This window comes from Vombatus ursinus, unplaced genomic scaffold (genome assembly GCF_900497805.2).
Source record: "Vombatus ursinus unplaced genomic scaffold, bare-nosed wombat genome assembly UNPS02014973.1, whole genome shotgun sequence".
Taxonomy (NCBI): Eukaryota; Metazoa; Chordata; class Mammalia; order Diprotodontia; family Vombatidae; genus Vombatus; species Vombatus ursinus.
Window position 1 is genome coordinate 10398202 of NW_020954751.1, and position 17504 is coordinate 10415705.

Consider the following 17504-nt stretch of genomic DNA (forward strand, 5'->3'; position numbering starts at 1 on the left):
TCACTAACCTTCTCAGGGTTCCTACACAGCTCTGTAAGATTAGTTACAGAGAGGATGCCGACTGGCCTCAGTGGAGGGAGTTTCTGTTGTGGGAGGTCCATACATGAATGAAATCAGAATTCCTTCAAAAGCAGTTATATTAATGAATTGTGTCATATTAATGCAGGGGGTTAGACTTTACTGAGCTTGCTCTCCATTCTGGGAATTTTTGAGAGCTAGTGAAATTATCAAGAAAATGAATTCATCATTTTGAAAAATGGGTGCAGATTTCAGAGCAGGTGCTAGAACACAAGTGGGCAGTGATTCTAGAACTAACTGGAATTACATTCTCTGTTTATAAAAGAAAAAGAGCATTGAATCTTCTATAGTCTCTCCCTGCACAGGCCCAATTGTGGTTTTTAAGTAAGAATAGCAGATAGATATGTATTCTAGAAGAAAGTAGCGGTACCATTTATATAGTGTAAAGTCATGCAAAGCATGCTCAAAATGAAGTGGCTTCCTTGTGGTGTCTTGAAAAAAAAATGCAGCTGTAAATCCCCGTGGAATGGTGCAGTGACTAATACTAACACATGCATTGAATGCAGCCATTGGTGTTCCAACTAGTAAGCTTTGGGTGTAAGTGAGCTATACAAAGTTTGTCTACATTACAAGGAGGGGCCATCCAGTGACCCCTCCTCCCCCTTTAAACTGGCTTGTTGGAAGGAGTCCATATGGAATCCGAAATCCCATCCCCTGTTGAAGACAAAGGCATAGAACCACTCGGGGTAAAGGGGTCTGTGTCTGTGTCGGTCTCTCCCTCGGCCAGATAACGTTTCTCTCTCATCCAGCTCGAGCCCCCATTTGGGCCAAAAAGGTAATCGTCTCTGTCCTGGGAGATGCTGAAGCCACTGGGTGAGCGTTCTAGTTCTTCATGGTTGACAGAGAGAAGGGACAATGGTGTATCACTGTCCCTGGTGAAGCTCCGTCTCTGCCGGGGTGAGATTTGTTCCTGGTAGGGGCTGTGTAGCTCAGCTTGGGAGTGGTAGCTCACCCGAGAGTCTAGGAGAGTGAGGATAGGCAAGACAGTGGGTCTTTCTGCATAGGGGACAGAGGAGGGGAGAGTCCTGGGGAGTTTCTCCCTCTCTGATGGCGGTCCTCCTCCTCCTCCTCCACCTCGAGGCAAGCTCACTGGGTCATGTGCAAAGAAAGCATAGGGGCTGACTTTGTTGACAGGAACCTGGTGGAAGCTGTAGGGGGTTTCATGGGTGCAGGGTTCAGAATAGTTGTAGATAATGGTTTTCAATTCAGAATACTTGTTCTCTTTCTTCTCCACCTCTACTGGGGTAGCAGTGGCCTTTTTGGTTGGGTAGTATTCTGTAACTTGTACTTGGAGCTGTTCCATGTGCTGCATGTGCATATCAACAAGAAAATCCAGTTTCTTCCCCATGTCATGAACCTGGGGAAAAAATGGAGAGAAATGTATTGGCCCATTCTTGATACAAGCTATCATTTTGTTGCTTAAGGCAAAAGATGTACCATGGGTCAGTCATTTAAACCTCATTGAGCCTCACTTTTGTCATTTGTAAAATGGGGATGATAATATCCACAATCCATATGCTGTATAGTTAGTTGTGAAGGTCAAATGAGATGAAGTATGTAATGTGCTTTATCAACTTTAAAACATTATATAAATGTTAGTTATTATTCACTCTGACACTTAGCCATCACTCAATAATGATAAAAATTGTCATGTTTACAATGTATTACACTTTAAATTTATAAACTATGTTTTTGCTAACAACCTAGTGCACCATTATTTTATTTATTTTAAAAAATTATTAGCAATATTTTATTTTTCCAAATTTCATGTAAAAATAATTTTAAACTATTTTTTAAGTTTGAATTTCAAATTCTCTCCCTTCCCAAGATGGAAAGCAATTTGAGACAGGTTATAGATATGCAATCATGCAAAACATATTTCCATATTAGTCATGTTGTAAAATAAAAAACAGAAAAAATTAAGAAATTGGAAAATAGTATGTTTTGATCTGTATGCAGACTCAATCAGTTCTTTCTCTGGAAGTGGATAGCATTTTTCATCATGAATCCTTTGGAATTGTCCTGGATCACTGTATTGCTGAGAATAGCTAAGTTATTCACAGTTGATCATTGCATAATGCTGCTGTTACTGTATATAGTGTTTTCCTGGTTCTGCTCACTTTACTTTGCATTGGTTCATGTAAATCTTTCCAAGTTTTTCTGAAATCATCCTGCTCATCATCTCTTATACCACTATAGTATTCCATTACTATCATATACCACAACTTGTTCAGCCGTGTCCCAAGTGATGAGTATCCCCTTAGTTTCCAAATTCTTTGCCACCACAAAAAGATCTGCTATAAATATTTTTGTACATAAAGATCCTTTTCTTTTTTCTTTAATCTCTTTAGGATAAAGACCTAGTAGTGGTATCACTGAGTCAAAGGGTATGAACAGTTTTATAGCCCTTTGGTCATAGTTCCAAATTGCCCTTCAGAATGGTTGGATCATTTCACAACTCTACCAACAATGCATTGATGTCCCAGTTTTCCCACATTTCTCCCAACAACATTTATCACTTACATTTTCTGTCATATTAGCCAATCTGATAGGTGTAAATGGTACCTGAGAGTTATTTTAATTTGCATTTCTCTAATCGATAGTGATTTAGAGCCTTTTTTCATGTGACTACAGATAGCTTTGTTTTTTTCCTCCGAAAACTGCCCGCTCATATCCTTTGATCATTTGTCAACTGGGGAATGACTTGTACTCTTATAAATTTGACTCAGTTTTCTATATAATCGAGAAATAAGGTTTTTATCAGAGATACTTGCTTTAAATTTTTCTCTTAAGCTTTCTGTTTTTCTTCTAATCTTGGCTGCATTGGCTTTGTTTATATAAAAACTTTAAAAAATTAATATAATTTAAATTATCCATTTTACATTTCATAATGCTATCTCTTATTTGGTCAGAAATTCTGCCTTTATCCATAGATCTGACAGGTACACTATTCCATGCTCCCCTAGTTTATCCATGGTATTTTAGTGCAGTATTGTTAACTTCATTTTACAAATAAGGAAATAATCTCCTAGAGGTCAAACCAGAGGGAACTAATGCAAAGAGTCCTAATTTTGAGGTAAGATAACTTATGTACAAATTCCTATTCTGCTACTTTCTGGCTATGTGACCTAGGGAAAGTCACTTCTCTTCTGTGAACTCAGTTTACCAATTTGTAAAATGTTTTAGTTGGATTAGAGGATCCCTAAGGTCCCTTTAAACCCTAAATTATACAGTTGTAGGTCATATAGCCAGAAAGTAAGGAAGCTAGGTATTGAACCCAAACAGTCCTCTGATTTCAGGTCCCTTGCTTTGACCATCTGGCTTTAACCTCAAAGAAATGGTCCCTTAATGATCATTCTTTTTTTAATGACTATATCTCCGCTCTCACTTATTTAGTGAAAACCTATAATGTATTTAGTGACTAGGCAGAGGACACTCAGGCACATCTAATGCTTGGATGGAATATTGCTTCCATGTGGACATATCCCTTCAGAAAAGGAACTTTGGGTGAGTGGGCACATCTACCACAAAGATGAACATTCTCCTTCTCTGAAACCCTTTCCTCCCTTGGGAATCATAACCTTGTGTTTGTAATATGGTTACGTAAGTCAGAGACTAATGTTAGATCTCATTTCTAACCCAATCTGAGCTGCCTAGCGAAGTTCTTTCCACATCACTGTGGTCTTAAGTTATATTAAGTTAACTTAATGACTCTTGTCCAAATTTTCTCAATTTCTAAATAAGTAAGGTCAGACTCAATGATGTTTTATGTATTCAAATATATCTTATCCTACCACTATGGGAGACTTGACTTTTTAACCTTGCTTAGTCATGTATTTTTTTATTTTGTGGAACTGATTGAAGACTCGAGGAGTAGTTCAGTGTAGGTGATATAGCAGTGGACTCAAAGTCCAGAAGATTCGAGTTCAAATCTTTCCTCAGAAACTTAATATTTGTATTGTTGTTGTTGTTCAGTTGTTTCAGGAGTGTCAGACTCTTCACGACCCCATTTTGGGTCTTGGCAAAAATAGTGGAATGGTTTGCCATTTTCTTTTCCAGCTTATTTTACAGATGAGGAAACTGAGGCAAATAGGTTTAAGTGACTTGCCCAGGGTCACAAAGCTAATAAGTGACTCAGGCTGGATTTGAACTCAGGTCTTGACTCTATGCCTGGTGCTCTATCCACTGTGCCACCTAGCTGCCGTTAATATCTGTGTGTCCATGGGCAAGTCAGTTAACCTATTTCAGTCTCAGTCACCTCATCTATAAAGTTGGACTCAGATCACTGCTAAGGTTCTTTTCAACTCTTTATCTATGATCTTATGATTCCTATGTCCAGTGGAGTAACATTATGTTCAGAAGATAAGATTATGTGAGACAATGACATAGAAACATTTCTTCAATGCCATAAATTGCATTCTGAACCCACCTGTCTTTCGACTTTGACGAATTTCCCCATCATGCTTTGGTCTTCAATTTCGGATGAGGGTGCTTTGGCTACATACGGATCGTTTCTAGGAAAGAATCAAGAGTTCCATGAAAGCATTGCATCCTAGTCCATTCTGCAATGTTACATATATCTTTGGCAGCTCAGGGGACCTAATGTCTTCATACCCATTCCTGCAAAGTTATATGGATAGGTGATTTCCCTAAGATACTCATAAGACTCAATAGTTCAATTTGAGTTAGGAAAAAATTTACATTCTCCTCTCCTCAATTTGACTTTGAAACTAGTGGATAGAAATTCTGTGCTTTACTGAAAGACAATGACAACTGGAGCCGAAGTGGGTAACAAATGAACCTCCCTCCCCCTCCCTCTATTTGTGTGTATGTGTGTGTTATTTGTGGCACAATTTTAGATCATATGGTGGAAAGATTTTATGATTTCAACTCTGAGGACCCAACTCAGCTAATTCTGATTCTGCTAATCCTATGATTCTAGAGATATCCTAAGGACAATTAAAAAACACTAGCTATTCAAAAACATGGTGGTAACTGGTGGTGCAGTAGATAGAGTACTTGATTTAAGAGACCTGCTTTCAAATCTGGCCTCAGATACTCATTAGCTGTGTGAACCAGATAACCTCTGTTTTCCTCAGGTTCTTCAACTGTAAAATGTATATAAAAATGTGAGAATCAAATGTGATAATATTTATAAAGTGCTTATCCCAGCATCTAGCACATAGTGCCATAATTTTAACTTAGATTTCTGTAGTGTTTTAGGGTTTGTTAACTTTTTCTTCCCCCTTCCGGAGGTAGTCAGCCTAGGTGATTTGATGATCATTTTCAAAATGAGAAAAATAATGTTAGAAAGAATGAAGTGACTTGCCCAGCCAGGATTCAAACTTAGGTCGAAACTTAGACCAGGGTTCTTGTCACCAAACTATGCTGCCTATCATATATTATACTTCAAGCAAATATGCTATATGAAAGTCTTCATTTTTCCAAATGAAAAATCACTTTGCAAAAGGAATTGCCATAAGATTTCTTTAAATGCAAACTACCCTTTTGCATTGAAGAAAGGATTTCCACTTACAAGGACCCAGGTATTACATAAAATTCTCTATATGAGTTCCTTGGTTCTATTCATTCTCCTTATCACTTCTGGGGAACAGTGAATCTCCACACCCTAAAAGTTGAGACCCAGGGTTGCTCATGGAGTAGTGACTCTGGTAGCTCTGGGTCAGGCCATTCCTAGTAGCAAACCTTGGAGACTGCTGGGAAGGATAGGTGAAAGCTCCGCCTCGTTGGGATTTCTTGTGTTTTGGAGTAGACGGAGGTCCAGGGGTGAAGATCATATCTACTCTGAAAGAGAGAAAGAGAAAGGAAAAAATAAGAAACACTATTCCAAAGAACTTACTTGAGACACTGGACCACTCACTACACAAAATAAAGCAAGGATTGTAGATCTACATGCAAGAATATTTATCACCCCAATACATCATCCATTTAGGCTGGGCAAAAATAGCTTCTTATTATTATGGAGAACATTGTGGGCAGAGCCAGAGACAGGAAGATAGATGCATCTTCTTATTCTCTTAGCAACCTTAATATATTAAACTCTAAGCCTAGCTCATCTTTGGCTTTTCTTCCCCCTAAGATATCTAGTTAGGGAGATTTTTACTGCCAACTCTAAAGGACCTGTGTTTAGCGGCATGAATCTTTTTTAGTTCCCTAGACTTTTGTTGGTCATTAGAATGATGGATCTGACAATATTCTGCTGGCATAATGCTTTCATTTCCTGCAACCCACACCATTTCATGATCCTCATTCAGTGGAGCAGAAATGAAACCTCTTCTGCCTCTGCTCCATAATTCTGTTTGGGCAGTAGTCTAGGATTCTGTGCTGTCCTCAGGCTCACTAAGATGGTGCACAGAGAAATGGTCTCTGAGTCTATAATTGTCTGTGCAATGGCCTCCTTTTGTCCCTTTCCAGAAAATACAGCAGATTTGCACTGTGATAAATACAGAAGAATGTAAAATCTTCTTGAGGCTAGGAATTATTTCTTAGTATCCCCAGATGCTAATGTGATGCTTTGCACTTAGTAGGCAACTAACAAATGTTTATGCAATTGAAATCATGCATTTTCAAAACTTTACTTGGGTTTGGCTTAAGAAAAGCCATAAAATTCAGTAGAGTGATAATCAGGCACCAGCATATCCCTCCCTCCCCTCCCAACACCTCATTCACATAGAAATACTTCTATCCATTAATATAAAAGGCAGCAGAGATGTAACATTTGACTCTAAAATCATTATATTTGACTGGTATTGAAAGAAACTTTAAGGATCTATCTTGCTTTATTGAATCAAGTGCCTTTTTAAAAAATAGTCAACAAATAATAAACATAGTAGGATGTCGAATTTCCTACATGTTTTAGTCAATTTTTTGATGGTAAAGATGTGTTCTGCTCTGGAATGCCTTTGCCTCACCATGCTTGCCTTCCAAGTGACTAGATCATTACCACGGAAATTTTATACAGATGGGGAAGTAGGCATACACGTTTAGAATTATTGATAATTACTTGGTTGCCTTTTTTGGGGGGGCTGGGAGGATGTCAGGCAGAAGTATCAAACACTTGGTCAGTGAGCTGAATGAGGCCCACAAAATTCTTGAGGGTGGCTGAAGTAGTTAAAAATCTAGTTCCTATCTGATTTTAATGTGCTGATGTATTAACAACAAAAAAAGATATATAAATGTGTAGTTTTCTATGTCAATATGCAACCCACAGGGAGCCTTGTGTGTGGATCGGTCAGTAGCACCATTTCTTTTTGAGTTTGACACCTCTGGTGTAATGGATAGACATTTTGAAACCAAGAAGACCTGGGTAAAAGTCTTGCCTCTAACATTTACTGGCTTCGTGACTCTAGGCAAATTATTTAACACCTCAGTGCTTTAGGGAGCTCTCTACGACTATAAATTACAGAGAAAGTTGCAGACTCATTAGTAGAGGGAATTTCCTCCCCTGAGAGTTCCCTATACCATTGAAATTACAAGTCCATTTCTTATTCCTTTAACTCTTTGGGGGGGATAATAATGAGAGTTAAGATTTTCTCTACACCCTTGCTATCTTTCCCTCCTTCATATACACTGACAGTTGAACCCCATCACAGCAGAAGCTGCTACTTGAGGGGTGATTGGTTTTTGCTCTTTCTTACTATCCCCAGGATTTAGCATAGTATCTGGAGAATTAAAGTGCTTAATCAATGCCTATGGATTGATTGATTGATCGATCGATTGATTGATCCCTCAGTGCTTTCAAAATTGTGCTGCCTCTATCACGGACCTTCTACAGGTACTTTTAATCTTATTCAGAATATCACTGAAGAAATATATGAGCAAAAATAAGGGCTTGTCATTTGTAAACAATAATAATATTGAGATGCAGTCTGGCTTAATGCATGGAGCATTGGATATGGAGTCAGGAAGACTTAAGTTCTAGTCTTTCCTCCCTAATTGTATGACTTCAAATAAGTCACTTAACCTCTCCCAGGCTTAGTTTGCTCATCTGTAAAATGGGAATAATAACAGCATCAACCTCCCAGGCTTTTGTGAGGCTCAAATGAGATTTGCTCTTTGTGAACCTTAAAGTTTCATAAATGTTGGTGATCTCATATGATATCTCATTGGCAAGAGTGAAGGATAAATATTGGAAAGCCCAGCTGCTTAACTGGTATCTTCTTTTTATAATTTAATATTTTATTTTCCCCAATTACATGTCAAGACAATTTTTTTACATTCTTTTTTAAAAATTAATTTATTTCTAGTTTTCAACATTCACTTCCACAAAATTTTGAATTCCAAATTTTCTCCCCATCTTATCCCTCCCCCAAGATGGCATGCATTCTGAATACCCCTTCCCCTAATCTGCCTTCCCTTCTATCTCTCCCCTCTTTCTCTTATCCTCTTCCCCTTCAATTTTCCTGTAGGGCAGGATAGATTTCTATACCTCATTGACTGTATATCTTATTTCCCAGTTGCATATGGAAACAATTTTTTTAACATTTGTTTTCAAAACTTTGGGTTCCAAATTTTCTCTCTTCCTCCCTCCCCACCCACCCTCATTGAGAAGGCAAGCTACTCAATACAGGTTATACATATGTAGTGATGCAAAATACTTCCATAGTAGTCATGTTGTGAAAAACTAAGTATATTTCCCTTAATCCTATCCCACACCCCATTTATTCTATTCTCTCTTTTGATCCTGTCCCTCTTTAAAAGTGTTTGCTTCTGATTTTCCCCTCCCCCAATCTGCCCTCCCTTCTATCATCCCCCTGCTTTCTTGTCCCCTTGCCCCTTCCCCATTTTCCTGTGGGGTAAGATAGATTTCCATACCCAATTGAATGTGTATGTTATTCCCTCCTTAAGTCAAATCTGATGAGAATAAGATTCACTCATTCCCTCTCACCTTCCCCTGTTTCTCCTCCACTGTAAAAGGCTTTTCTTATCTGTTTCATGTGAAATAATTTACCCCATTCTACCTCTCCCTTTCTCCTTCTCCCAATATAATCCTCTCTCATCCCTTAATTTTATTCTCCAGATTCCTTTCCTTCACCTTCAACTCATCCTGTGCCCTCTATTTATCTATCTATCTATATACATACATAGATACATACATACATACATACATACATACATATAATTTTCCCCTCCAACTACCCTAATACTGAAAAAGGTCTCATGAGTTACAAATCTTTCCATGCAGGAATATAAACAGTTCAACCTTAATATGTCTCTTATGATTTCTCTTTCCTGTTTACCCCTTCATGTTTCTCTTGAGTCTTGTATTTGAAAGTCAAATTTTATATTCATCTCTGGTCTTTTCATCAAGAATGCTTGAAAGTCTTCTATTTCACTGAATGTCCATTTTTTCCCCTGAAAGATTATACTCAGTTTTGCTAAGTAGGCTTCTTGGCTATAATCCTATCTCCTTTGACCTCTGGAATATTATATTCCAAGCCCTCCAGTCCCTTAATGTAGAAGCTACTAAATCTGACTGTGTTTCCACAATACTTGAATTGTTTCTTTCTGGCTGCTTCCAATATTTTCTCCTTGACATGGGAACTCTGGAATTTGGCTACAATATTCCTAGGAGTTTTCCTTTGGGGATCTCTTTCAGGAGGTGATTGGTGGATTCTTTCAATTTCTAGTTTGCCCTCTGGTTCTAAAATATCAGGGCAGTTTTCCTTGATAATTTCTTGAAAGATGATGTCTAGGCATTCTTTTTGATCATGGCTTTCAGAAAGTCCAATAATTTTAAAATTATCTCTCCTGGATCTATTTTCCAGGTCAGTTGTTTTTCCAGTGAGATATTTCACATTGTTTTCTATTTTTTCATTCTTTTGATTTTGTTTTACAGAGTCTCGATTTCTCATAAAGTCATTGGCTTCCAATTTCTCCATTCTAATTTTGAAGGAAGTATTTTCTTCAGTAAGCTTTTAGACTTCTTTTTCCACTTGTCCAATTTTGCTTTTTAAGGAATTTTTCTCTTCATTGACTTTTTGGACCTCTTTTGCCATTTGGGTTAGGCTATTTTTTAAGGTGTTATTTTCTTCAGTATTTTTTGGGTCTCCTTTAACAAGCTGTTGACTTGTTTTTTCATGATTTTCTGGCATCACTCTCAGTTCTATTCCCAGTTTTTCCTCTACTTCTCTTACTTGCTTTTCAAAATCCTTTTTGAGCTCTTCCATGGCCTGGGACAGATTCATATTTTTCTTGGAGGCTTTAGATGTAGGATCTTTGACTTTGTTGTCTTCTGGTTGTATGTTTTGATCTTCTTTGTTGCCAAAGAAAGATTCTATGGTCTGACTATTTTTTTTTTGAGGTTTGCTCATGATCCCAGCCAATTACTTGAGTTATAAACTGTTTGTTAAGGTAGGGGTCTGCTTCCAGCATGAAGAATGTACTGTCCTAAGCTTCAGGGGTTTTGTGCAGCTGTTTTCAGAAATACTTCTAGGGACCTGTAAATTTTTAGTTCTTCCAAGGTGGTATGATAAGGGGCGAGGTGTTTACTTCTTTCCTGGCCTGGGCTCTGGTCTATGAGTGACCACAAGCACTCTTTGCTGCCTTGGAACTGTGAGGAGGATTCCATCTCTACCACCAGTACAAGCTCCACCACGCCTGCACTCCTCCTTGCCCCAGGATCGTTACCTAGAACTGTGACCCAGATCCAAGCACGGGCAAATCAAGAGAATCCTGCACCAGCAAAGAGATCCCTGCAATCCCCCTCTGATCAGCCACTCAATTCCCCCTTAGTCTGTGGGCCAGAAGCCCAGGAAGCAGCCGTTGCCCTGGGGCCATGCATGAGGACTAGGACTGGGACCAAGCTTCTCTCTCATCAGGGTCAAAGACTTTTTCCACTGACCTTCTAAGTTGTCCTTGGCATTCGTGAGTTGAGAAGTCTGGAAACCACCTCAGCTGCCTGTGATTCAGTCCTCTGAGGCCTGCTCCAGGTTCCCTGAGGCATGTTTTTCCTATGCGCCCGTGCCAAACTGTGTTCCTGTCCCCACCAGGTGTGATAGACCTTTCCAATCAACCATCCAGGTTGTCTTGGGCTGGAAATTTGTTTCACTCTGTCTTTTTGTGGGTTCTGCTGCTTTGGAATTTGTTTAGAGTCATTTTTTATGGGTATTTGGAGGGATTTGGGGGAGAGCTCAAGCAAGTCACTGCTTTTACTCTGTCATCTTGGCTCCCTATTCTTTTTTTTTTTTAAGGTTGTTTCCATGTTTATTTCTCCCAAAGTGGGTGGCATGCGTGGGTCCATGCATGGGAGCTGCAGTTTGGAATTGAACTCACTTTAGGGTTAGAGTACACAGTTTATGTAACTTTCCAACAGAGGCTGATATCATTCTATCATCATTTCACCTCTGGACAGAGAAAATATCTCTATACCAAACCACTCCCAGCCATACTGGACCACTCCTAGACAAAAGAATCTCCACTCAAGTCTGAGTAGAACACAATTGTTAGCATTCATTTTTACAAGATTTTGAGTTCTAAATTTTTCTCCCTCCTTTCCCTCTCTTCCCCTCCCCTCTTCCTAAAATGGTAGGCAATTTGATAAAGGTTATACATATGCTGTCATATAAAACGTATTTCCATATTAGTCACAGTTGTGAAAGAAGAAATGGATCAAAAGGAATAAGAATAAAGTTAATGAAAAAAAGTATGGTTTGATCTGCATTCAGAGTCCATCAGCTCTTTATTTGGAAATGGATAGCATTTTCCTTCATGAGTTCTTTGTACTTGTCTTGGATCATTGTGCTGCTGGGAAGAGCTGAGTCATTCATAGTTGATCATCACACAGTATTGTTGATATTGTGTACAGCATGTTTCTTGTTCTGCTCATTTCACTTTGCATCAGTTCATATAACACTTTTTAGATTTTTCTGAAATCTCCCTGTTCATCATTCCTTATTGCACAATAGTATTCCATTTAATTCATATACCATAGTTTATTCAGCCATTCCCCAGTAGATAGGCTTCCCTTCAATTTTCAATATTTTGCCACCATGAAAAGGGCCACTATAAATATTTTTGCATATGTAGGTCCTTTCCCCTTTTTCATGATCTTTTTGGGATACAGATGTAGTAGTGGTATTGCTGGGTCAAAGGGTATACATAATTTGATTGCCCTTTGGGCATAGTTCCAAATTGCTCTCCAGAATGGTTGGGTCAGTTCACAACTCCACCAACAGTGCATTAGCATCTCAATTTTCCCACATTCTCTCCAACATTTATCATTTTCCTTTTTTTGCCATATTAACCAATCTGATAGGTATGAGGTGGTACCTCAAAGTTGTTTTAATTTACATTTCTCTAATCAAAAGTGTTTTAGAGGACTTCTTCATATGCCTATAGATATCTTTGATTTCTTCTTCTGAAAACTGCCTGTTTATATTTGACCATTTATTAATTGGGGAATGGCTTGTGTTCACATAGATTTGATACACTTCTCTACATATTTGAGAAATTAGGCCTTTATCAGAGACATTTGCTGTAAAGATTGTTTCCCAGCTTTCTGCTTTCCTTCTAATCTTGGTTGCATTGGTTTTGTTTGTGCAAATGCTTTTTAATTTAATATAATCAAATTATTGATTTTATATTTTGTAATGCTCTCTATCTCTTGTTTGGTTATGAATCTGTAACTTATGTAACTTCTTTAAGAATTTAGATGCTATACCATTTGGTACATGTATGTTTGTACTGATATTACTTCATTGTCTGTACTACCTTTTAGCAAGATGTAGTTTCCTTATCTCTTTTACTTAGGTCTATATTTTGCTTTTGCTTTGTCTAAGATCAGGATTGCTATCTCCGCTTTTTCTCCACCCTAGCTCTTACCCTTTACTCTGTGTGTATCTCTCTGCTTCAAGCGTGTTTCTTGTAAAAAACATATTGTAGTATTTTGAGTTTTGCTCCCTTCTGCTATCCACTTCCATTTTATGGGAGAGTTCATCCCATTCATATTTACAGTTATGATTACTAACTGTGTATTTCCCTCCATCCTATTTTTCCTCCTGTTTCTCCTTTCACCCTTTCCCTTCTTGATAGTTTTTCTCTTCTGTCTACTGGCTCCCCTGGTCTGCCCTCTCTTCTGTCAGTCTCCACCACCCCCTCCCCCCCACTTTTACTTAATCTCCTCCCCTCCTACTTTCCTGGGTAAGATAGATTTTTATATTCAACTGATTATGTTCATTATTCTCTCTTTGAGCGAATACTTATGAGGCTAAGGTTTAAGTGATGCCCATCAACCACCCTCTTATCTTTCCCTCCACTCTAATAGGTTTTTTGTGCCTCTTCATGTGAAATAATTTACCCATTCTACCTCTCCCTTCCTTCTGCACCCAATGTACTCCTCTTCCTCATTCCTTAGTTATTTTTATGTCATTCCCTCAAATTCACCTTATATCCGTATCTTCTGTATATGTATATTCCTTCTAGCTGTGCCATTAGTTGTAAAATTTTTAAGAATTTCAAGTATTATCTTCCCATGTAGGGATGTAAACAGTTCAGCTCCATTAAATCCCTTATGTTTTCTTCTCCTTTTTTACCTATTAGGCTTCTCTTGGATCTTAATATTGGAGATCAGTGTTCTGTTCTGGTCTTCTCCTAATGAAAGCTTGAAATCCTTCTATTTCATCAAATGACCATTTTTTTCCCTTGAAGTATTATGCGTAATTTTGCTGCGTAGGTGATTCTTGACTGTAGTCCTAGCTCCTTTGCTTTCTGGAATATCATGTTCTATGACCTCTAATCCTTTAATGTTGCAGCTGCTAAATCCTGTGTAATCCTGATTGTAGCTTCACAATATTTGAATTGGTTCTTAGTCATGTTGTGAAAGAAAACACAGACAAAAAAGTCAAGAAAAATAAAGTAAAGAAAAAGTATGCTTTGATCTGAGTTCAAAATCCATCAGTTCTTTCTCTGGAGGCAGATAGCATTTTTCATCCTGAGTACTTTGGAATTGTCTTAGATCATTGTATTGTTGAGATTAGCTAAGTCATTCATAGTTGATCATTGTATAATGTTACTGTTACTATATACAATATTGTCTTGGTTCTGCTCATTTCACTTTGTATCAGTTCATATAAGTCTTTCCAGGTTTTTCTGAGAGTATCCCGTTCATCATTTCTTATAGCACAATAGTATTCCATCACAATCATGTACACTTTGTTCAGCCATTCCCCAATTGATGGACATTCCCATAATGTTTAATTAATAGCCACTACTAAAAGAGCTGCTATAAATATTTTTCTACATATAGGTCCTTTTACTTTTTTATCCCTTTTGGATACAGACCTAGTAATGATATTGCAGGGTTAAAGGTTATGCATAGTTTTATAGCCCTTTGGACATAGTTCCAAATTGCTCTACAGAACAGTTGAATTGATATATCACTTCAACTGGTATCTTCTTAATATAAAAGGAAATCAAGGAAGGCCTTCAGGACTTTGAATGAACTCCCTGTGGGGAACTGAAGGGAGGACACAGATAAATTATACAGATCAGGTAGGCATAAATGGATCATTATCTTCCTTGTTGGAGGGAATACCCACAATAAGTAGGGTACAGACCCAACTGAGTATTGGAGAAGGTAACTTCCTGCTCTATATGTGCCATCTTCCCTTTCTTTAGACTCTCAACCACCATCCATAGAGATAATATTTTGAGACTCTATAAGAATAGTAGCTAAAGGCTGGTTTTAGTGCAAATCCATATGAAAAAAATCAGATCCCTTCCAATCTAGTCCAATCCAATTTAATACAACAACCATTTATTAAGTACCTACCCTGTGAACATCTCTACAGGTGTCTCTGATCTCAAGAAACTTTTACTCAACTTCACATATAGCCATGATCTTTCAATAGCAATTCTAAAAGGCCAACAAAGAAGACCACCATCTTAAATCCATCACAATCATATACAACTTGTTCAGCCATTCCCCAATTAAAGGGCATCCCCTTGGTGTTTAATTCCTAGCCACTACCAAAGGGGCTGCTGCCAGACACAGAAAGGTTGTGTGATTCACCTAAATTCATCGAGCAAGTCAGGAATCCAGCCTAGACTATAATCCATATCTCTTGAGTTTCAGTCCAGAGTCATATTGTCCTTTACCTCAGCCATCAAGTTCTATGTGACACCTATTCTATAACTGGCATTGAAGACCTGCCAGGAGGGGAGTCAATGCAGGCCAGGTGTGGTGAAGCATGCCTTTAGTTCCTGCTACCAGAAAGGCTGGGGGTGATGGGTCACTTGAGCTCAGGAGTTCTGAGATGCAGGAGGGCTAATAATTTGATGTCTATACTAAGTCTAGCATCAATAGAGAGGGAAGGAGGGAGGGACAGAAGGAGGCACAGAGGGAGGAAGGAAGGAAGGAAGGAAGGAAGGAAGGAAGGAAGGAAGGAAGGGCAGAAAGGCAAAGAGAACCATGATAAATCATCAAGGGGAGTTTCCTCTTGTCCTTACTCCTTACATTTCTTGTGTCTCATGGCAATTTCTGGCCTTCCATTCATTTGAAATTCTTGTAAACAGCTCTGCTTCTTGCTCTGACATGCTTGTCTTACCTTGTCTGAAGATACTTTATTCTGGAAAGCATATCCAGATGTCCTGCAGAATACTGTTCGATAACATCCTTTACGTCATAAGGCCTCAAAGTCTCCTTGAACTTTTTTTTGTAGAGACGGAATTGCAGTATTCTGTATGTGAACAGGAGAGAGAAGAATTAGAGAGTTAGTGCAGTCCAGGTGTGGTGGAACACACCTTTAGTTCCTGTTGCTAGGGTGGTTAAGGCTGATAGATAGCTTGAGCTCAGTAGTTCTGAGCTGCAAGAGGGTGATAGCCAATTTAGTGTCTGTATTAGGTCCAGCATCAATATGGTGATCCCTGGGGAGTGGAAGCCCTCCAGGCTGCCTAAGGAGTGGTGAGCCTGCACAAATTGGAAACAGAATGGATCAAAGTCCTCATGCTGATGAGAAGTGGGTTTGTGATCATAGGTAGCTATTGTAGGAAAGAGAGAGAGAGAGACAGAGAGACAGAGAGAGAGAGAGAGGAAGGAAGGAAGGAAGGAAGGAAGGAAGGAAGGAAGGAAGGGAGATAAGGAGGAAGGAAGGGAATGGAAGGAACAGAAAGGCAAAGAGATTTGATAAGTAACCCAGTCACCTTTCGCATTCAATCAGTTACCAAATCTTCTTGATTATGTAACTATAATTTCCCTCCCATTTGAGTCATCCTTTAAATTCCCCTGCCACCACTATAGTACAGGAACTTATTTTCTTCCACATAGACAATTTCAAAGCTTCCTAACAGTACTTCCTACTTCCTCTCTTTTCCTCTTTTCAATCCATCTTTTATACCATTGCCAGAATAATTTTCCTTTTATATAAATGTAGTCTCTAAAAAAACCTTCAGTGACTGTATTGCCTTCCAGTTGAATGAAATTAATATCTGTTACCACTCTTGTTTTGTGCTCTTTTCTCATAGCACAGTTGTATAGGCAGCTGGCCTTTAAGTCAGAAGACCTGAGTTCAAATTCTGCCTCTGGCATGCTGGCTATTTGACCCTGAGCAAGTCACTAAACTTCTCAGTGCTCTAGACAACTCTTTGAGGCAACAAAGTTAAGAAGGCGCTGACCCACACTGATAGAGGGAGTTTTCCTCACCTGTGAATTCTCTATGCCAATGAAATTCTAGGTCCACTTTCTCTCCATATCCCTTGTAGTGCTCCTCTCTATGCACTCTCATTTCCAGTCAAACTGTACTGTTCTCTGTTTCTAAAAGTGCCCCATGTTCTCCTGAATCTGTTCCCTGAACCTGGAATGTCTCCACTTCTCATCTTCCCAGTCAGTTCCTGCTATAAAGCCCAACCCAAATTTCATTTCCTCCATGAAGTAGCAACGCTGTGAAGAGCTCGGCATATAGTCAGGAAGACGAGTTCAAACCCCACTTCAGACACCTACTAGCTGTGTGACCTTGGGTAAGTCATTTAATATTTAGGTATCTGCAATATGACGAACATGGACTTTTTGGCTTCTAAAATGTCTACCAGCCTTAAATCTGTAATCTTAACTCTTTGCTAGTTCCTTCTAGCCAACAGCAATCTTCCCCCTCAGATATCATATTGCACTTTATATCTCTTTAATGCACTTAGCAGTCCCTGCATATCATAGTTATCTGTTTGATTCTTATATCTCAGCAGGACTGTAAGTTCCAGGAGGGCAGGGACTATGGTGTATCATAGAAACTTTGCTTCTCTTTCAGGCCTGCAGGATACTCTGCACAACATACACACTTCATAAATGCCTGTTTTGGGGGAAAAAAGTTATAAGTGACTATGAGATTATAGGGAGGGAGGAAGGGAAAGGGAGAGGAGAGAAGAAAGTGGAGAGAGACAGAGAGAGAGAGAGAGAGAGAGAGAGAGAGAGAGAG

The 17504-nt window shown here is 38.8% G+C and overlaps 1 protein-coding gene across 1 annotated transcript in view; it reads right to left on the reverse strand.

The window, feature by feature from the left end:
• Positions 1-682: 682 nt before the first annotated feature.
• Positions 683-17504, reverse strand: part of KCNQ3 (potassium voltage-gated channel subfamily Q member 3) — a 455649-nt gene continuing 438827 nt past the window's right edge. The window contains exons 12-15 of the mRNA XM_027845526.1: positions 15645-15776; positions 5785-5883; positions 4508-4592; positions 683-1435 (exon numbers count right to left, since the gene is read on the reverse strand). Coding sequence (XP_027701327.1) covers positions 683-1435; positions 4508-4592; positions 5785-5883; positions 15645-15776 — 1069 coding nt within the window. The remainder of the gene's footprint in view (positions 1436-4507; positions 4593-5784; positions 5884-15644; positions 15777-17504) is intronic.